We start from the raw sequence: 22,430 nt of genomic DNA on the forward strand, positions 1-22,430 counted from the left end.
TCAGCAATACTTTCCTAATCATTACTACAATGACACACTTCTTTAAACCTACTCCTTCCTACATCATTGCCTTTTCTTTTAGCATCCACGTTCTGCCCTCTGGAACTCTACCCCGCACCCATGCCATATCCCTCATGACGAAAATCACACCTGCCAAATGGAAACATATTAATTTCGTCATATGGGACACTACTGAAACTTTCTTTTTTACTGGCATTGCAGACAACTTGTTTAAAAAAAAAGAGCTAACCAGCTGAAAACATTGTTGCACATATGCATTCTGAGAGACAATTGAATAGAGAGACAATGGGAGTGCTCACTCATTCAATTAACAAGATTGGTCTGGGCAATCATGATAATCAACATTCTTTGTCTGTGTAAGAACCAGAACACTCTCTCCGCCCGCCTGCCACTGAGTGTGACTAGAGAGCTTTGAAATCCAACAACCTTCACAGAGGATGCTATTTCAAACAAAGATGGTCACATAACTTACCTTCTGGCCAGACTGGGGGCTTTTCTGAATGTGCCACACAGAAAAGAAACAGACAGCAAGTTGAAAACCAAGGAGGAAGGTCTGTCTCTCTCTCTCCAGCAAAGTCCCAGGAAAGCCATGTGGCAGCATAAGCCTCAAGACTACAGAACTTTATAGGTGACCATCAAGAAGACAACCGAAACCTCTCTTCGACCTTCTGGTAACCAGAGAATCAAGTTTGAAATTGTGCACTGGGCCCCAGCAAGAACTCCAAGACCTCAATTTCAACCAAGGGCTTTACATCAAAAAAAAGACAGTAACTGAATTCCATTTATTGTCAACCCTACTTCAACCACCAACCCCAATTCTTTCTTTCGCTCTGTATCTACTTGTGTGTGTGTGTGTTTATCTCGTATGCATGCTAGCATGGTTGCATCGCATATTTTAGTAATTTTAACGGATTAAGAGTGATCAGGCAAATAAACTTGCGCCTTTCTTGTTTAAACCTAAGAAAACCTGCCTGATTGGTTCATTTGCAATTACAATTAGAGAGCAGTGAGCAAAGACTCACTAAGGTGGTAAGCTAAAAACACTTTTAAAAGATAAACCCTGTTACAGCCTAACCAGGAAAGGGGCAGGAGGGGAGCCTGAGACCCCTTCCTCACCCGGTCATAACACTCTGCTTTGCTATGCTTTCAAACCCCATCTCTTTGAACCTGCCTTTATCTACGTAACATTTCCGTTATCCCCTTTTTGCCTCCTGCTACATCAGAACATGCTCAGACATCTCTCGGTATTACAGATGTTAAAGGAACACTGATTAAAATCCAATGCTGGAAAGGTTCAAAGCAAAGACAGTCAATGAATTATAACTATCATTTGCTGTATCAAAAACAGGAATTTAGGTTCAAATGAAAAGGACTTAGTGCAGTAACTGTTGTAAGCCTGATAATATTTGGGTCAAGTTTTGGTAGAAAGAAATGTGTTCTTTTGTTGCAGTGTTTACTGTGTTCCTCTCCTAATGGGTTCATTTCATCTGCACAAAACTGTTTATTTGCCCATCCCTCTTCAATGTGATTAAGGTTCCGTTCATTAAAAGGAAACTCCTAATAATCTGAGCCACAAGCAAATTGGCATGGGGTAAATAAGATCAGAGAGTTGAATGCGTAGCTCAAAGATTGATGTGGGAGAAATGAGTTTCAATGCATTGGACACAGGCACCAGTATTGGGAAAAGAGGGAGCTGTTCCATTGGGACAGGCTTCACTTGAATCACGCTGGGATTAGTGTACTAGTGAATCAAATACCCAGGGCTCTAGCGAGGGCTTTAAACTAAATAGTGGGACGGAAGGTTCAGGTGAGGGGAAATTTAGAATGTTAAAGAGAAAAGACAGGCAGTAATGCAGGGTAGCAATATGGGTAATGATAACCAGAGTGTGACAGGAAGGGACAGAGCATACAAATATAAGAGTGCATCAGTAAATAGGGTCAGATTGGGAAAAATGGTAAAAAGACTGAATTAAAAGCTCTTTATCTGAATGCACACAGTATTCAAAACATAGATGAATTGATGGCACAAATAGAAATAAATGGATATGGTCTGATAGCCATTACAGAGACATGGTTGTGAGATGACCAAGGTCGGGAACTGAATATTCAAGGGTATTTGGCATTTTGGAAGGATAAGAAAGGAAAAGGAGGTGGGGTACTCTGTTAATAAAGGAGGAGATCAGTACAGTAGTGAGAAATTATCTTGGTTCCAAAGATCAAGATGTATAATCAGTTTGGGTGGAGATAAGAAATAGCAAAGGAAAGAAATCATGGGTGGAAATAGTTTATCGGCCCCCAAACACTGTTGGATAGAGTATAAATCAAGGAATAATGGGGGCTTGTAAGAAAGGTACTGCAATAATTGTGGGCAATTTTAATCTTCATATCGGTTGGACAAATCAAATTGGTAAAGGTATGCTTGAGGGCAAGTTCATAGAGTGTATTCAGGACAGTTTCTTAGAACAAGACATTGTGGAAGCAACCAAGGAAAAGGCTATTTCAGATCTGGTAATGTGTAATGACAGGATTAATTAATGATCTCTACTAGGATCCTCTTGGGAAGAAGGGTCATAATATGAAGAATTTCACATTCAGTTTGAGGGAAGAAACTTGGTTTGAACCTAGTGTCTTAAACTTAAATAAAGGCAATTACAAAGGTATGGAGAGAGTTGGCTAAAGTAGACTAGAAAAATAGACTAAAAGGTAAGACAGTAGATTAGCAGAGGCAGACATTGATGGAGATATTTCGTAACTCACAAATATATATTCCATTGAGAAAGAAAGACTTCGAAAAGGATGAATGATCCATGGCTAACTAAGGAAATTAAGGATGGTATCAAATTGAAAGATAAAGCATACAATGCTACGACGAGTAGTGGCAGGTCAAAAGATTGGGAAAATTTTAGAAACCAGCAAAGGATAACAAAAAAAGGGGGAGAAATTAGGATATGAGAGTAAACTAGCAAGAAATATAAAAACAAATAGTAGGAGCTTCTACAGGTCTATAAAAAGGAAAAAAATAGCTAAATTGAGTAGTATGTACATGATGTACAAAGTATTCAAAACAATTTGGGGGGGGGGGGGTTAAAAAGCATTAAGAAATTAAGTGCAGTGGAGAGCAACACATCAATAAAAGTAGCAGGCACCAGAAAATTAACAAATTTGTAGAATAGCAGGCAGCACTAAATCAAAATACTTTGTGAGAAATCAAGATAATATTGGAGTAGGACAGGGCACACCAACAAATCAATAGAGAAACAGGAACATACCTTTTATCAATCTATGTTGTCATCATCCTGCAGAGTTGTACTGATCGACGGATCCAGAGTGAGGAGTAGTCAAAGCCAGAAAAGCAGGTGAGAGAACAGACACGTGGGGAGATATGCAAATCATAGACAAAGTAATCACATTTTTTGGAGGTTAAAATGTGGTGAGCAGGCTATATGCATTCCCTACAACAATGACTACACTTCTTGCAGCACTGCTCATACTGCCCAAAAATGAATCACTTGCAGGTTTGCCAACTCTCAAATTTCTAAGGCTCCTTGTGTGTGCGCATTTCCAATATTATTGAGTCAGGTGTAACACCTAATATTTTGAGAATTGCTGAAAATAGAGACATGTCATTGAAGCTTTTCATCTTGCACTCATCAGGGCAATATGCAAGAATAACCAATGTAAGGGAAAATAACAACTTATACTGCATGACAAAAGAGTGCTGATTGGTTGGCAAGCGAGCTCCGCTTGGTAGAGGTGTTCACTTGCATTGGTTAATTTTTACGTATTGTCCTGATAAACGCAAGACGAAAAGCTTCAACATCATGTCCCTATTTTCAGAAATTCTCAAGTTCTATACTGCCAAACAACTACCTAATATTTCATTGGACTAAGAGCCAGCCCATACTAGAGAAGCCAGTTGTGCAAATAACCATTTTGCATTCAGCAGGCTTTCCAGTTCTGTTGACTTCTTCCAGCTCATTGCAATCTCCACTGGATCACTGAACCCAGGATTTGTTAATATTTCTTTGTAAGCATTTTAATTTGGTAAGTATTGCCCAGATTCACATATCACTATGGTCTTTTTTTCCCCCGAGGGGGCAAATGAGGTCATTAGTTCCTCTGCCATATAATATTTAACAGGATATTACAAAAATATGTTTTCCTTTTTGACAATTCTGTATGTCTTTTTGGGTTTTTTCCCCTTCTATGGTTTAAGTTTGAATAGCAAATTCATGATTTATATACCAAACCCCTTGCTTTTAAAGATTTATGAGAAGTGGGGTTGGCATTACAGAGTTTGTCTCAGGAAAATCCAGCCCTAAAACTTACCTGGCAAGATAATGAAAGAACTCGAAGGGACACCTGAAGTAACTCCAGTGTCACCAGGTGGTATATGTCTGATGATAGGGTTCGAAAACATTTAAAACTTTAAATAGGGTTTTCTTATTACAATGTTTACATACAATTTCCTATGCTAAATGTTGAAATAAAAAGTTTGACTCAAATTCGTGGTAAATAGTAATAATGTTTATGGACAGGACATGTGCACCAAAGTTTTAAAAAAAATACTAACTGACCTCCCATGATGTCACACAAGGACTGAAGACCAATGTGCTCATCAGATAAAGCAAGGACAGAGACCAAAAGTTGATTGAGCCAACATGCAGATATAATTCAATTCCCATTTTAGAGGTAGGAATTTCAGTTAAAAATTTCTGTCATTTATAATGGAGACTGTCAAAGCAAACATACTTTAATTTCACACCTTTCTCTTGACTTCGCTTTCCCTTTCCTCTGTCAGCAGTTTTTGGTTCCCTTTTCACATACGCTACCGAAAACTACTAGTAATACAAAGTAAGGGGTTTGAAAACAGCAAGGGAGTGGGGCAGGGGCTGTAAAAGGAATACAGACATTTGCAGATTGGGAAGATAGGTGATAGATGCAATTTAATGTGAAATGCAAGCTCATGCATTTAGGGAGGAAATCAAAAAAATCAAAGTACACACTCAAAGGAAAAATGCCAAAGAATGTTTAGGAACGGAGACCCTGGGGATGCAAATAAAGAAACTGCTTGAAAATGAAAATGCAGGTAGAGATAAAACCATAAAAAGTGCAATAGCATTCTAGGTTCAATAAATAGTGGCACAGAGTACAAGGAAATATTTAGATAAATTTGTACACAGCAACACTCTTTAACCAACAACTGGCTATTTTTGCTTCCATCCACTGGAGTTCTAAACTGGAACCTGAGCTTCAGTTACATGTCTCTGTTCATAAGACTGTGCGCTTCAAACTGGTTCAGACCAGCCTCATTTTCCTAGAACACTCTATAGCTTTCAGCTTCATTTCCAGTGAATGATTGATTCAGAAAAAAAAACACAAGTTGTATAGAACAGTCTGCACATGAAGACTCCATCATAATATATTCACCAGATTTGAGGACTTTAAAATTGTGAAAGATTAGGTGAATTGAGAAATAGTTTCTTTTGATTGAGGGGTTATCAATTTAAAATTACCAAGCTAAGGCTTGGGAAAAGTTCTTTATTCAGGGCTACTAAGAGTATGGAATGCTTTGCCATGGAAAGTGTTGAGGCAGGAAAAAATTCAACTTGTAATGCAAGTATAAATGTTTGAAGCAAAGGAAATGACAGGGATGTGGAAAGATCAAACAGCCAGCACAAATGTGGTGCTTGAATGGCCTTTTAAAAACATTTGTTCTCAGGATATGCGCACCAGGAGCACGGCTGTATTTATTGCCCATCGTAGCTTTTCAGTGAAGGTGGCAGTGTGATTTTTTTTCCCCCTGAACTGCGACATTCCTCCTGGTGATAATGCAAAGGAGGGAATATCAGGATTTGGATATAGCAAAGATAAAGGAACATCATTATGTCTAAGCAGCACAGCGGTTAGCACCGCAGCCTCACAGCTCCAGCGACCTGGGTTCAATTCTGGGTACTGCCTGTGTGGAGTTTGCAAGTTCTGCGTGGGTTTTCTCCGGGTGTTTCGGTTTCCTCCCACATGCTAAAGACTTGCAGGTTGATAGGTAAATTGGCCATTATAAATTGCCCCTAGTATAGGTAGATGGCAGGGAAATATAGGGACAGGTGGGGATGTGGTAGGAATATGGAATTAGTGTAGAATTAGTATAAATGGGTGGTTGATGGTCGGCACAGACTCGGTGGGCCGAAGGGCCTGTTTCAGTGCTGTATCTCTAAACTAAAACTAAATTGAACTAAACAAGGATGTTGTGTAATGTGAAAGACAACTTGGAAGATGGCGATCCTTTCTCGTGTTATTTCCATAATTTTAAAGTGGTGTGTTTCAGCACCATATTAGGGATCTGAAACTGCTAATGTTTTGTGATAACTATAAAAAAAAAGTCCTGGCCTCACAACTGAAACTCCAAGCACAAATGGGAGAAAGAGATACACATTAGCATCACTGTCATTACCTGGCATCAGTCTCCAGGATCATTACAGAACCCCAACCAGTGAAATAACTCACTATTACAGAACCCAGTCATGGTAATGAACTAACTAGGCAGCAAAGAATTCCATTTGCAACATTGCAGGTTGAATTCAATGAACTGATGTGTAGGCCAACACCAAAAATTACTGTGAATTCTGGATTGTTACTGTTAAATTATTAAGGGAAAGAAACCCGTCATCCCCAAATAGTTTGTCCTATACTGGGGCGGCATAGTGGTTAGCACCACAGCCTCACAGCTCCAGTGACCCGGGTTCGGTTCTGTGTACTGTCTGTGTGGAGTTTGCAAGTTCTCCCTGTGACCACGTGGGTTTCTGCTGGGTGCTCTGGTTTCCTCCCACAGCCAAAGACTTGCAGGTTGATAGATAAATTGGCCATTGTAAATTGCCCCTAGTGTAGGTAGGTGGTAAGAGAATGGTGGGGATGTGGTAGGGAATATGGGATTAATGTAGGATTAGTATAAATGGGTGGTTGTTGGTTGGCACAGACTTGGTGGGCCGAAGGGCCTGTTTCAGTGCTGTATCTCTATATGACTCTACATGATTCAATCCTACATAATCTTGATGCCTTCAGGGCAAATAGGGACAACTAACATATATAGCCTTGCCAGTGTTGCCCAAAGCCCAGGAATAAAAGCAGAAATGGCTTCATATAACTAGACTTAACGCGAGCAGGTTGTTGACATCGACCAGGGGCCTGCAGTTCCAGAACCCCAAGCAGCTCTTTAACATCGCATTTGCAGGTCTCAACCTTTTCCAGTTAGATCACATTAACATGAAAAAAAATCTAAAAACAATTAAGTCAAGCAAAGAAAGAGGTGTGTTTTAATTGTGGGGATAAAAGACTAATCATTATGCTGCACTTTACAGTTTCAAATTATTTTATCAAAAATAGTCGTCGTTCTCTAAGTAAACCTATTCGAGTGGTATGGCTACGCCATGGTTATAGATAATGCCTTTGATTCAAGGAACAGGTTTTCTGGTTGTGACCATTATTGTTTCTAATATAGCTGAGATGATAAATTATTCTGAATGTGCTATTAAAAACTTTTTTTAAAAAGATTCACGAGAATCAGTAGCCAAAAAATGGTCTTAATTCAACACATCTTAAGTTAAAGTTTGTTTTAAAGATGACTTTACTGACAAAACTATAGTTGAAAAAGTCAGAGATAATGCAGAGTTAGGTCTATTTTATTGTTTTTCTATTGATACATACATTCAACACCCATTTTATTATATATGCAAATTATGCACACCACAAAAGACATTTGGCAATTCGCCAAGTATTTGGTTCAGAATAGCCAAATTTTCATCTTGCGTCTCCCAATAGCTTCTATTTTAGGTAACTTTTTTTTTTTAAAAAAGAGTCTTTAGGTTTAAATAAAAGGTTGCAGATTCCTGACATAGACCATTTACAAGTAAAACAAATTTGAGGTTAAATCAAATGGCAAAACAGAAAACAATTAAAAGGTATCAGATTCTGCTGCCCGTGGGGGCTGGAAAATGTGAATGTTGAGCTCAAGCTTCAATTTGCCAATGATTATGATCATGAATTTTTTTTTTTAATAAAGGGTTCTCTGTTTGCATTCATTTCAATCTTTCTCCCCCAGTGCTGAAAGAGAAGCCACATTATAGGCATGGAAAAATTAAGTGTGACCCAGGTCATAGCCAACAGTCTGTCTGGTATAAATGTAAATTTGATTTTATTTTAAACTGTCTTAGTGAAGACGACAATTTATCGGCCATTGTTGCATGCTCAACCATGTTTGAGTAGTGAAAGGTAAGAATTTAGTAAAATTAGCAGCAATTTTATTTCAATACATTCAATTCAATCACAAATACATTTGTAAAAGTTGTACTTGTGAAGAATTACACAGCAATACTGCCTCTTTTGTTGCAAGTGTATCATTAAATTTCAGAAGCCATCATAAATGATTTCCCTATGCAATAGCTATCAGTTACTTCTTAAAACAATAAATCCCAAGAATCAATGTCACCAAGCTTGAAATCTATTTGCATTATTTGGTTGCCACAAAAATTCCAAAACAATTTTGGGCAATGTATTTCATTCGTGACGTAATATAGAGTTTACTTTCTTGGTTTAACATTTAACCCATTTCTTCAATCATTTTTACTCTAGTTCCAATGATTTGTTTTCATAAGGCCATTTCATACTAGGATATTGGCTATACTAAATTCCACTGTGCTGACAATATAAAGATCCATGGTCTTGAATGTTTTGCAAATATACAGCCATTTAAAAATACAAAATAAGTAATTGTTTGTGTACATGTAACAGGAATCAATGCACTTTAGACAGAGAAAGAGGCTAAAGAGAAGGATCAAAAGCTTTTAAAATGTAAATCATATATATGCCTCCATTACACAACCAAATGTGTAACAGGACACACTATATACAGTTTTGCAATCTTAAATGTCAACATGTGTACCCTTTTCAGACAAGTTAGGGTAGATTTTGCCTGCATGTCATAATATAAATCAGGTGATAGTGAATTGGCAGCCTGTTTTACATCTCTCCCAATTTTTATTTCCATTGACTTATGCGCTGCCAGTTCACTATCACTCATTTTACACTCTCGACCAAAGTTAAAAATCTACCCCAACATATTTGATACTTCTATGATCATTTCTTTGAATGGAACAGTGAAGCAGATTTTATATAAAAAGTGTAAATAATGCATTAAAATATACAAGACCAAAATACATCGACAGTTTATTCTGTCAATCACACTTTTTTTCTTGTTACACTGCCTTATCAAAATCAAATCTGCATAAGGATCTTAAGCTTATGGTCTGTTACAAAAATAATTTGTGAAAACTAAATACATGTTAAGGAATTATGTACAAATGGTGTTATTTCTGATGATACTGCAAACTTTTACAATGAAACCATAAGTCACCACAAGGCAGAACTATTCCTCTATGGGAAAATATGAGCGTGGGGATAAAATTTGGGGCATTTTGTAAACTATTTGAACAGAATCATATCCCCTTAAAGTAATTTACAAACCAAACAAATACTTTTCCTAGACACTGTTGACATTTTTGCACCCAATTTTGATGTGAGAATTTATATTTAAGTATTAGTCAAAGTTAGATGCACTTCTCAATTTAGTAACCCTACCATTTTAGCAACAAATTATTTATTACTGTTGACCCCGGATTAAACTCAATTAAGTTTTACATAAAATTTGTTTTATGCAATTTTAACACATTGAAATGTAGTTTCCTTCACTTTTTAAAAAAAATATTTTTTATAATCATGTATACTGAACTAGATTAAGTGCAGTATGGAAAAGGATAATAGTCCCTTCATTCTCAAGTAAACCAGACAACAAAACCTTCAGTGTATCCACACAATAAAGTGGCTGTACACCTTTTATTTTATCTCTCCATTCACACAACGGTTTTTGTTTTCTTATATTGAGGTTAGCACAGTACTGTGAAGGCCACAGAAGCCAATGCTGTCACGACTGGAATAAGATACAGTAAACACAGATATAATAATTAGATGCAAGACAAATGCTATTTGTTAAACATTGAGACTTTACTAATGTTCAGGGAGCGTGCATGTCTATAAAATAAATTCACTTCAATGATATGTTCCATCTATGACGACAAACAAAATATTCCGGAGAAAACTAGGCTTTGGACAATGGAATTAATATATAATCGTTTGAATTATAGAAATGGCTTGCTTCTCAACCTGATAGTGATGGGCTCTATAGATATGTGCCTCTCAAATCCAAATTTGTTGAGATACGCAAACGTCTTCGCTGGGAATAATACTTCCACAAATCAAAAATATGAAAGGACATTATCCCTTTCATTGCCCTATGTAAAGCTGTATATTACACCAAATACTGATTCATGCAACTTTATTGGGACTTTTCCCCTTTACCCAAATATACAGGTTAAGTTCTTGATAATGGTGACACTTTGTATTTGATTAGATTTTCAAGCATTCCTTAAAAACAGGGCTACAGTATCTAAGTTGACACTTGTTAACATCAACACAAGTACAAATTGTGTTCACTTATACCATCAGCAGCATTAAAATGATTTCAAGGACAAAAGATTGCATTAAGTGTTACCAAAACACCTATCAGGTCTTTCATTTTGGGCACTTTCCAAAAGCAAGAGCCAGAGAAATCAAAAACTCCTCAAATTCAAAAATATGAACTAAAACTGGTTACCTGAAACATCATGAAAAGAAAGTACCCTGCAAAAAATAAACTGCATATGTGTATCAATGTGAACAAAGCAGCATGCACACAGGTATGAAAGTATCACAAGCTGATCAACGTGTTAAGAGCTGCAAGAGAATGCTCTGTGCTATGTACTAGTCAATGAATTCTATGCTACTGCGGTTTCCAGGAAACAAGTGCTTTCAGTGATCCAATCTTGATGTAAGCACAAAAAGAAAACACACAGGCAGACAGGAACCTCCTGCCCACCTCTCAAGAGGATTTTATTTACATTACTGTAGAAATACACAGACTGCAAAATTCAGTGCACAGATGAAACTACACTTTTCTGAATGCAAGTTGGAAAGTCATTGAAACACCTCAGCATTTCAGTAAGTTAAAACCCATTGATGGCAAATGGGACATTTTTGTGCCAGATTTTTTTTTTTTAATGACTTTGCTCTATGAATCAAGGTCCTCGTTTTCAGAAAGTTCCTCATCTGTATCTGGTGGGAAAGAAAACAAAAATCAGAAAATTAATATTTTTAAAAAACAGTATTAAGCATATTTCTGTTTTAGCAATTTGCCCTAATTCACGATTTAAATTTAAGTTAAGAATTTATTTTAGAAACCTTGTTTTGCCCTATTAGCTAACTATGTAATTTGTTTATACACACTGGTCATTTTAAAAAAATGTATTGCTGGTAATTTCTATGGGGCTGTGTATTTAAGAACTATCCCTTACTGACTTCAGCTAACAGATCAGGTTTTTTAAAAAGTTAGATTTCACAATTTGGACTAAGAGACTGACAAGTGGATAACGATAATGTGAATGTAGACAAACTAGCAGCAATGCTAGCATTCCATGAGTTGGGAAGTCATCCGTTTAGCTCATTTCAACTAACTTAGATGTTGTACACCATTTATAGTTAACGATTTGTAATTATGTACTTGATATCAATGAAGCAAAGACAAAAGACCTGGTCAGAGAGTGCAGAGGTGTATCATTTCATTAACCTTTTCCAAGCTCCTCTATGTTCCCACTGAGAGCATACTATTTTTACTCACATACACTTTTGGGTCTTGCGCCAGATCATTACTAACATCATATATTCCAAGGTACTAAAAGAAGCTAAATGAACACTGAGCAGCAGTAGAAGGTGAAGGTGGGGATAAAGTTAGATCAGTGTGATTTAGGAATGAAGGTGCAGTGTAGGTCCAAGATAGCTGAAGGAGTAGAAGGGAGTATAGACAGGAAGCCAGTCAGCAGTTGGGAAGGAATACACTGGTACAGAGGGCTGGAGGCAGTTGCAGAAGTAAGCTAGAGTAAGATTGTAAATGAGTATAAGACATTTCAATTCAATACACTGGGGACAGGAAATCAATGAAGATTGGTGCCAAAAGTCAAGCAAAACATAAAGATAGGATGCAGACAGAGATTTAGACAAGTTGGACTACCTGGAAGCCTCAACTGAGGGCTGCATTTGAGGTGAGCCTGAAGGTAAGAAAGATGATAGGGGTTACAGCAGCAATGGCAAGATAAAAAGGATAAAAGTGACGAATTGTCAAACAAAGAGGTGGTCTTGGTGATGGGTAGGATATGGGGTTATGGTCCAAGACCAAACAGTAAACAAAGTGTCTATAGACATTTAAAAAAGAGAGTTATCAAAGTGAGCGTGGTCCTATAAAAAAGTGAGTCTAGGGAAATAATGAGATGGCAGATGTATTGAACAGATATTTTGCATCGGTCTTCACTATTGAGGATACAATAACATCCCAGTATTAGCTGTAAGTCAGGAAATGGAAGGTAGAGAGAAACTCAAGAAAATTACAATCACCAGGGAAGTGGTACTGAACAAATTGTTGGAGCTGCAGGCTGACAAGTCCCTGGGTCCTGATGGACTTCATCCTAGGGTGTTAAAAGAAGTGGCTAGTGAGATAGTTGATGCGTTCGTTTTAATTTTCCAAAATTCCCTAGATTTGGGGAAGGTTCCTTTAGATTGGAAAACAGTAACTCCTTTATTCAAAAAGGGAGAGACACAGAAAGCAGGAAACTACAGGCCAGTTAGCTTAACTTCTGCCTTAGGGAAAATGTTAGAAGCTATTATTAAAGATGTTATAGCAGGGCATTTAGAAAAATTCAAGCTAATCAGCAGAGTCAACATGGTTTTGTGAAAGGGAAATCATGTTTAACCAATTTACTGGAATTCTTTGAAGGAGTTACATGTGCTGTGAATAAAGGGGAAACAGTGGATGTATTGTCCTTAGATTTCCAGAAGGCATTTGATAAGGTGTCACATCAAAGGTTATTGCAGAAAATAAAAGCTCATGGTGTAGGGGGTAACATATTGGCATGGATAGAGGATTGGTTTGCTAACAGGAAACAGTAGGCATAAATGGGTCGTTTTCTGATTGGTACGACGTAAAGAGTGGTGTGCCACACGGCTCTGTGCTGGGGCCTCAACTTTTTACAATTTATATAAATGACTTAGATGAAAGGACCAAAGGTATGGTTGCTAAATTTGCTGATGACACAAAGACAGGTAGGAAAGAAACTTGTGAAGAGGACATAAGGAGGCAACAAAGGGATATAGATAGGTTAAGTGAGTGGGCAAAGACCTGGCAAATGGTGTATAATGTGGGAAAGTGTGAAACTGTCCACTTTGGCAGGAAGAACAAAAAAGCATATTATCTAAATGGTGAGAGATTGCAGAGCTCTGAGATGCAGGAAGGATCTGGGTGGCCTAGTGCATGAATCGCAAAAGGCTAGTAAGCAGGTACAGCACGTAATTAGGAAAGCTAATAGAATGTTATCGTTTATCGCGAGGGGAATTGAATACAAAAGTAGGGAAGTTATGCTTCAGCTATACAGGGCATTGGTGAGACCACTTCTGGAATACTGTGTACAGTACTGGTCTCCTTATTTAAGGAAGGATGTAAGTGTGTTGGATGCAGTACAGAGAAGGTTTACTAGACTAATACCTGGAATGGGTGGGCTGTCTTATGAGGAAAGATTGGACAGGCTAGGCCTGTATCCGCTGGAATTTAGAAGAGCAAGAGGCAACTTGATTGAAGCATAAAAGATCCTGAGGGGACTCAACAGAGTGGATATGGAAAGGATGTTTCCCCTTGTGGGAGAATCTCAAACTAGGGGTCACTGTTTAAAAATAAGGGGTCATCCATTTAAGACAGAGATGAGGAGAAATGTTTTCTCTCAGTGGGTCATGAGTCTTTGGAATTCTCTTCCTCAAAAGGCAGTGGAAGCAGAATCTTTGAATATTTTTAAGGCAGAGGTAGCTAGATTCTTGATAAGCAAGGGGGTGGAAGGTTATCAGGGGTAGGTGGGAATGTGGAGTTGAGGTGACATTCAGTTCAGTCGAATGGCCTACCCCTGCTCCTAATTCGTATGTTCGTAAAGTTAATCTCCCCTATGACTGAGCTCAAGCAAGCAGCCAGTAAGGACAGCATCAGGGAGGTTTGGGTATGTAGTTTCCGATGGTACCAGAATATAATGGTTTTAGCCTTGCCAATGTCATGCAGAGGAAGTTCTAGTACGTCAACAACTTGATGTCAGAATTGGCAAATCTAGGAATTGTAGTCCAATATTTGCCAATATTTCTAACTTAGAGTAAGCAATAATGCAGAGTGGTGGAAGGAGGCGGCAATGATTCAGCCATTATGCAATATTGAATCAAGGCTCGAAACTCGGGGTTGAGCTACATCTTAATTTATCAAAATCTAAGGACAACCCTGAACATGGTTTAATTACATTTTTTTCACTCCTGATAAAGAACACTGCTGAGCAGGTAAAGTACGTACAGGTGAATGTAAAAGTTTAACTGCTTAATGTTGCTGAAAAACAACAATGATGCTTTAAAAATTGATAGGCTTTTTTGGAATGTCGAAGTGTAATGTCTTTACATCAGTCAACAATTTCAACAACCTATACTTGCCATAGATTTCAAGCTTTGAAGAGTTGAGAGTAAACTTTCAGTTTCTGACCTGTGAAATTATGGTGAATTTTACAAATCGAGGTATAATCAGATTTGTCCCAAATCACTTTCGTTCGAAAACCATTACAATGTATTTCATATAAAAATGCAGTGATTTACTGGTTACCATCTTCCAAGTCCTCTTCTAGATCTCGAGCTCCTTTCATGTCATCTTCATCTTCAGTATCTTCTAGTTCCTTGGCGATTAACTGTCTTGCTAATTTGATATTCATGCCTTCATTGTAATGCATTTTTCTCTTCATCTCAAACTGCTTCTTGTTTTCTTCAAAGGTGAAAAAAGATTTAGAATTATGTAACCTTGTGAAACTATGATTTTTTTCGACAAATATCATGAAGATTATCCTTCCCCAGAGAAAGGGATCCATCAGACCTGCTCTAGAACAGTTAACTTAAAAGCAATGACAGAAAGACTAAAAAGGCACTTTCTGACTCCTCAGCCATTGACTGTTGCATCATGAAACCTAGAATAGGGGGTCAAACATAAAAGGACTTTTATCAAATGAAGTTCATGCCTACAGAAAAGCAATCTTATTAGTTTTATTACCAATCCTTAAAGATTTTACACCAAACACAAAAATAAATTCTCCAACTGAATGCATCACAAATTTGGCAGAAATTTAGATAAAGAAGCACTGCAATTGCCAGGACAGTTTCAATCCTTTAATATGAAAATGGAACTTCACAGCAGCATTTCTCTATAAACTAAGGATATCTATGCGATACTTGGACTTATTCTTTGGTTCTGCATTTGTCCTAGATATATACTAATTACCACAGACTTTCACATTTCACTTTATCACAACTAATAACACTTTATAATAAAATGGAAAAACTAAATGATTGAAATCTGAAATTATTAAAATGCTACTAAATACACAGCAAGTTTGCTGAGGACATAAAACTACGTGGGAATGTGAGTTGTGAGGAGGGTGCAAAGAGGCTTCAAGGGGATTTACACAAGCTAAGTGAGTGGGCACGAACATGGCAGATTCAATATATTGTGGGAAAATGTTATCCACTTTGGGAGGAAAAACAGAAATGCAGGGTATTTATTAAATGGTGAGAGATTGGGAAGTGTTGATGTCAAAAGAGACCTGGGTGTCCTTGTTCATAAGTCACTGAAAGCTAACATGCAGATGCAACATTAATTAGGAAGGAAAATGACATGTTGGCCTTTATTGCAAGAGGATTTGAGTACAGGAGTAAAGAAGAAGCAATTGTATAGAGCCTTGGTGGGACCGCACCTGGAGTATTGTGTACATTTTTTGACTCCTTACCCAAGGAAGGATACATTGCCATAGAGGGAGTGAACGGAGGTTCACCAGACTAATTCCTGGGATGGAGGGATTGCCCTATGAGGAGAGATTATGGAGACTGGACCTATATTCTCTAGAGTTTAGAAGAATGAGAGGTGATCTCATTGAAGCTTGACAGGGTAGCTGCAGGAAGGATATTTCCCGAGTTGGGGGAGGTGGTCTAGAACCAGGGGACACAGTCTCAGAATAAGAGGTAGGTCATTTAGGACGGAGATGAGGAGGAATTTCTTCATTCAACGAGTGGTGTCTCTTTGGAATTCTCTACCCCGAGACAGAAATCGATAGATTTCTAGATATTAAAGGATATGGGGATAGTGTGGGAAAATGGCATTGAAGATGATCAGCCATGATCTAGCTGAATGGAGGAGCAGGCTCAAGGGGCCAAATGACCTACTCTTATTTCCTACATTCCTATGTGTAAAAAGAAATAATGAGTTTGCATATTTTAGTAATTTTAATAAAAACAATGACATTTCAGAATCACATAGTTTGAATCAAATTGCAGGTAAATATGGAGCCCTGAAATTTGTTTAAAGACTTCAAAGCATTTTGCATGCTTATTCGTAGTATTGAATTTACTATGGAACAACCCAGAGGTAGGCATCAGAATGCACACATGACAAATTCCACTAAAAGGCACAAATAAAAATTGTAACAAGTTATTGAGAAGTCAAGATAAAAATAATTCATCTTGCTTTGCCTTGACAAGCAAATCATTTATAAAGGATATGACCATGACATTTAAAGGGACACGGACAGATGACAACTTAGTACAGAGCTCTTTCAAGACTCGGTAAACATGGACACAGAATCACATATGGAATATGTTCAAGAGTGAATTAGAAATTTATACAATGTTCAAATGGCAGTCGGAAACAATACAAATATATATTTAAAAACATGAACGTTTGCAGCGTCCCCATTAATTGGAAGACATAGCAATGGTGAGACCACAACAGCACGTGACTATGTATGATGTGTTTAATTCTCACCTGTACAAATGGAGTAGGATAAAAAAAAAAGGGGGGGGGGGGGAAAAAGAAGTGGGAGGAATAAAAAAAGGAGGGGGGGGGGGAAGTGGGAGGAATAAAAAAACCACGAAGTAACTTAGCGACTAAAACTAATTTACTACATATTTTCACGGAACTGTTTTTCTCCTCTATTTAAAACAGTGTGCCTTTAAGATTCTGCTTAAAAGCACTGTGCCTTTCAGACTCAGCAGTGTGCCAGCAGCTGCATCTGTTCCCTAGGCAACAGCAGGAGACGTGCGGTGATGTAACTTTTGACTGTAAAAACCAGCTTCAACCAGTTTGAACTAGAGAGACACCAGCGAAGCATGCTTGCTTTGAAGGAAGAGAATTCTCTCAGCAGAAATTCTACAATGAGCCACAGGCTGTGTTAATTGCCCAAGCAGGAAAAAAAAACCCTTTTGAAGAGAACATTTGTATTGTTGGAGGTAGCAAAATTCCTTTTCTTTACTTCCAATCTAAGAGTCTTTGCTTCAAGATTGACACTCTCTTGACTGATTGTGTTTTCTGGAATTCGCAGTAAAGTTTCGACTGAAATCGACCAATTTTTAAAAATCGAAATAACAGACCAGTCGTTATACTCCGTGTTGAAGGAACTGTGTGATGCCAAAGTGCTTTGAATGTCTATCAAGTAAAGACTGTTCATCAAATCCGCGTGGAGACTTCAAGTGGCATCTGATTATTTTCTTTTTACACTAAGATACCTCACCCATCAGGCACGTAACCCACAAAGCCTTACCACCCAATTATTTATTCTTAAGAAACAGCTAATTTTTAAAACACCATTTTTAAAACTGGTTGACCGTTAGTTTTTGAATGTATGTGTGTAAATGGAGGAGTTAGAATAAATAAGTTATAAGGTCTTTAGACGTAAATTTATCTTAATAGTGTTTAAGATTTAATTTATTAATAAATAGTTAATTTGTTATATAAAGATACCTAGTTTGGTCTATTTTTATTCTGGGGGAGTACTAAAATGTTTAAATTTGGCTGTTTTCCAGTTAGGTGGGAAAACTTTAATAATATGCTGCGACTTTTGGAGTAATGGGACTGAATTGGCAGTGCATTGCTCCCGTCTCGGTTGTAACAAATATCAGATAATTTCTGAAAAGAGACATGCTGTCAAAGCTTTTTGCCTTGCACTCATCAGGACAAACGCAAGAATGCCAATTTCAAAGGAAGCAACAATTTATACTGCATGAGAAAATGGTGCTGATTGGTCAAGGCATTGCCATGGAGAATGCACCAGGAAACTATTGTTTCCCCAAGCTTTTGTTTATCTTGTAGTCTCGTAAACAGGGCTTGAGCCATTTGCTCACGTGTAAGCTTGATGCTGAAATAGGGCGCATCAAAGCTATCCTGCAGGATAATGACTATCCTGATCAGATCATTGCATGATGTTGATCATGCATACTCACAAATGGGCCTAAGGCTGTCACTTTCAGACCTGAAAAGTGCCAAGTCAACTTCAAATTACCTTGGAAAGGCTAGGTATCTCAAAAATTTGAGCAACAGGTGAAGCTAGCCATTACACACTGCTACTATGCAGTAGCAACATAAGTGGAGAAATGTCTTCGAAAAGAGCTGCTCAGTGGGTAACATTTCCTCTACATTTAAATGACAAGTGTCCTGTGTACTTGGTGTTTTGGCCTGTTGTATTAGATTGTTTGCTCGTGAAATGGCGTTCAGATTGCAAGCTAACTGTGGGGATACAAGTTTGGTGAGTGGGGATTTTAAGTGTCTAAAAATCTGGTCTGCAGTTAGCATGTAACTTGGATTTACCTCTAGATAAAGTAGGATTAAGAAAGTAAAGTAGGTTTCTTCTAGTCTTCAGCAGGGATTAACAGGCTCTACTACAGAGTAGCTGACCAGTCCAATCTGGTTGCTGCAGTTACAGCTTTAAAAAGTATAAATACAGAGGCCTGGGTGCAGCCAGCAAATGGTGTTCAGATTGCAAGCTTAATGTGGAAATGTTAGTTTGGTGAATGGCGGGTTCAGTGAAGTGGGGAGGATGTGCTCCTTTTTTCGACCTCCAGCATTTGGTTCCTGCTTCGGTGCAGTGGAAGGAGCTGGTTGTGAGTAATTGGTCAGCTATTCTACTATAAATAGTCTGTAAAGTTAAGGTATGGCAGGGCAGCTTGGCCGAGTGGAATGTACAGCCTGTGGCATGTAGGAAGTCATGGACGCACCACGTGTCCTAGGCAAACAAATCTGCAGGAAGTATCACTGACTGTAGAAGCTTGAACTCAGTTTCGGAACTGGAGCTGCGGTTGGAGTCACTGTGGTGCATCCGCGAGACACAGAACTAAATGAATAGCACATTTAGGGAGGTGGTCACACCACAGATTCGGAGCATGCATGCAGATAGGGAATGGGTGACTGCTAGGCAGTCTAAGAGAACCAGTAAGGTAGTGCAGGACGATCTCGCTTGCTAATCGGTTTTCCATTTTGGATACTGGTGAGAGATGGTTCCTCAGAGGAGTGCAGTCAGAGCCACGTTTATGGCGCAACAGGCGGCTCAGCTGCACAGGAGGGGAGGAAGAAGAAGCGTGTAAGAGCAGTTGTGATAGAGGATTCGTTAGTTAGGGGAATAGACAGGCGTTTCTGCAGCTGTAGACGAGACTCCAGGATGGTGTGTTGCTTCCCTGGTGCCAGGGTCAAGGATGTCACGGAACGGCTACAGGACATTCCTCTCGGGGAAGGTGAGCAGCCAGAGGTCGTGGTCCACATTAGCACCAATAACATAAGTAGGAAGGGGGAATGAGGTCCTGAAAGCAGATTTTAGGGAGCTAGGAAGGAGATTAAAAAGCAGGACATCAAAAGCAGTAATCTCAGGATTACTCCAAATCCCACATGCAAGTGAGCATAGGAATAGGAAAATTGAGAGATTGAACACATGGCTGGAGAACTGGTGTAGGAGGGAGGGCATCAGATTTCTGAGGCATTGGGACCAGTTCTGGAGCAGGTGGGACCTGTACAAGATGGACGAGTTGCACCTTAGCAGGACTGGGACTAATATCCTTGCAGGGAGATTTGCTAGTGCTGTTGGGGAGGGTTTAAACTAGATTGGCAGGGGGATGGGAATCTGAGGTGAACGCCTACCCATCACAGACTGTTCATCAACCTCGCTGAACAGACTTCAAGTGGCAGCCGACTATTCGGGAGCATCAAACAAAATTTGACAATGAACAACGAGGAGATATTAGGACACACGGTTTGGCCAAGGTGGATGATTTTAAGGAATGTCTTGAAGGAAGAGAGTAAGGAGCTAGAAAGGTTAGCGAGGTAACTGCAGAGGTTAGCACCTAGGCAGCTCAGGACACCTTTGCCAATGGTGCAATGATTAAAATCAGGGGAATATCTGGAGGAGTGCAAAGAACTCGGAGGGTTGTAGAGCCAGAGAAGGTTACAAGATAGGGAGGGGCGAGGCCATAGAGGAATGAGAATTTTAAAACTGGAGATGTTGCTGAACCTGGAGCCAATTTAGGTCAGCGAGCACTGAGGTGATGGATGCACAGGACTTATAGCGCATCAGGATATGGGCAGCAGAGTTTTGGATAAGCTCAAGTTTAAAGAGGTTCAAAGGCGGGAGGCCAGCCAGGAGAGCATTGGAATTGACGAGTCTCGAGGTAATAAACACATGGATGAGGGATCCAGCAGAAGAGATGAGGCAGGGGCAAAGACAGGCGATGTTACAGAGGTTGTCTTGGTGATGACAATGAGATGGGGTCAGAAGCTCACCTCAGGGTCAAATAGGGTGCCAGAGTTGTGAACACTCTGATTCAACCTCAGACAGTGGCCAGGGATAGGGGGATGGAGTCAGTGACTAGTGGACAGAGACAATGGCTTCAGTCTTCCCAATCTTTAATTGTAAGAAATTTCTGCTCATTCAATACTAGATGTCGGACAAGCAGCATGACAAATCGGAGGCAGTGGAGGGGCCAAGAAAGGTGGTGTTGGGTGCCGTTAGCATGAAACCTGGTGTCATGTTTTTGGATGATGTTGCCGAGGCCCAGCATGCAGATGGATAATAGCAAGGTGACGAGTTCAATGTTAGTGCAAAAGGTATGTTTAGAACGGTGAAAAATCTAAGTGGCGTCAGATGAACTAGCAATATTCTCTAAACCTACTGAACTGACACTTATACTAACAACTTAAAGCTGACACTTTTTGAATAAGTGCTGGTTACATGATAGCGGCAGGGGGCAGGGTGGTTCAATTTTATGCTGCTATAGCATATTATAACATTAACAAATCCTCCAGTTCTTCATTGTCTCCCATATTACACTAAAATACTAAATCCTATTTCCAACAATAGTCAACTCAAAATTTCAGTGACCATTACAGTTTATTGCAGTATTACTCTGCCAACTACACATCATTTCACTACGTTACCATTAACCTTTTAGTGGAGTAATATGGATCCCCTTGTGATTCCCTATCTAACAATCCAGCGCCAAATGTAGACTTCAGAAAGTGACTGTGTGTTACTTAAGAATGGGAAAATTCTTCATGCCGATCGAATGAGTATTAAAATTACTTTCTATTTCATTGCTCATGTTTAATCTCATAAATATTAGAGAAGTGTACACACGAAACTACTGGGGAAAGGCAAGATGGTGGGTCACTGAGTTGCACAAGTTCACAGGCAGTTTATCTACTCCTTAGGAGGAAATGATATTGGAAAAAGGGAACATGATAATAAACAAGTTAAAAAATTGGAAATTCAATATGACCAATTTAACAGGAATGTGTTTTGAGACTAGCAGCTCTGTTTACAAGAGTAACTGTGTCTTTCAACAGAGAAATTAAACTATACCAGATGTCTTCATTCTCCATGCGACCACAGGCTTAGAGACACAATGGTAATCTCTCAAGAGCACATTTGCTCATTAAATGCCATTCTGTTGACAGATACAACAAAATTATTCTTTAAAAGTCTATTCTTCACAATCATCAGCTACTGAATGAAAGGAAACATTCTCAAAATGCTATTGGGAAGCCAGTATTTTGCAGCATGTAATTTCTTCCATAACTTCTCTATTTTATTTTAAAATTCCCGACAAGCAAAGCGTGAACCGTGATTATATCATAATTAGCTGGTGCCATTTTAAAATACAGAATAGATGCTGGTACTATACTTTAAATATGGATCATATAACAGAATAGATGCTGGTACTATACTTTAAATATGGATCATATATAATTATATCATTTGCCTTCTGATTTTATATATGGAGCAGTGCCATATAAGATCAATACTGCAGAATCATTTATTTGCAGGAGTATAATTATCTCAAATTTCTCTGCGCATCTGAACAGCTCTTAGACAGCCAGCATCGACACAAGCCAATGGCCA

General features: G+C 38.7%; 1 protein-coding gene and 1 long non-coding RNA gene across 2 annotated transcripts in view; one reads left to right on the forward strand and one right to left on the reverse strand.

Moving 5' to 3' along the window:
- The window catches only part of LOC137375316 (uncharacterized), a 35,643-nt gene extending 32,266 nt beyond the window's left edge, over window positions 1-3,377 (forward strand). The window contains exon 3 of the long non-coding RNA XR_010975984.1: window positions 3,324-3,377. This is a non-coding gene — a long non-coding RNA (uncharacterized lncRNA). The remainder of the gene's footprint in view (window positions 1-3,323) is intronic.
- A 4,299-nt stretch (window positions 3,378-7,676) lies between these two features.
- ppp1r2 (protein phosphatase 1, regulatory (inhibitor) subunit 2) overlaps window positions 7,677-22,430 on the reverse strand; it is a 111,059-nt gene continuing 96,305 nt past the window's right edge. Inside the window, exons 5-6 of the mRNA XM_068042289.1 lie at window positions 14,834-14,989; window positions 7,677-11,220 (exon numbers count right to left, since the gene is read on the reverse strand). Of these exons, the coding sequence (XP_067898390.1) occupies window positions 11,177-11,220; window positions 14,834-14,989 (200 nt within the window). The 3' untranslated portion in view covers window positions 7,677-11,176. The remainder of the gene's footprint in view (window positions 11,221-14,833; window positions 14,990-22,430) is intronic.

This window comes from Heterodontus francisci, chromosome 11 (assembly GCF_036365525.1).
Source record: "Heterodontus francisci isolate sHetFra1 chromosome 11, sHetFra1.hap1, whole genome shotgun sequence".
NCBI classification, from domain to species: domain Eukaryota; kingdom Metazoa; phylum Chordata; class Chondrichthyes; order Heterodontiformes; family Heterodontidae; genus Heterodontus; species Heterodontus francisci.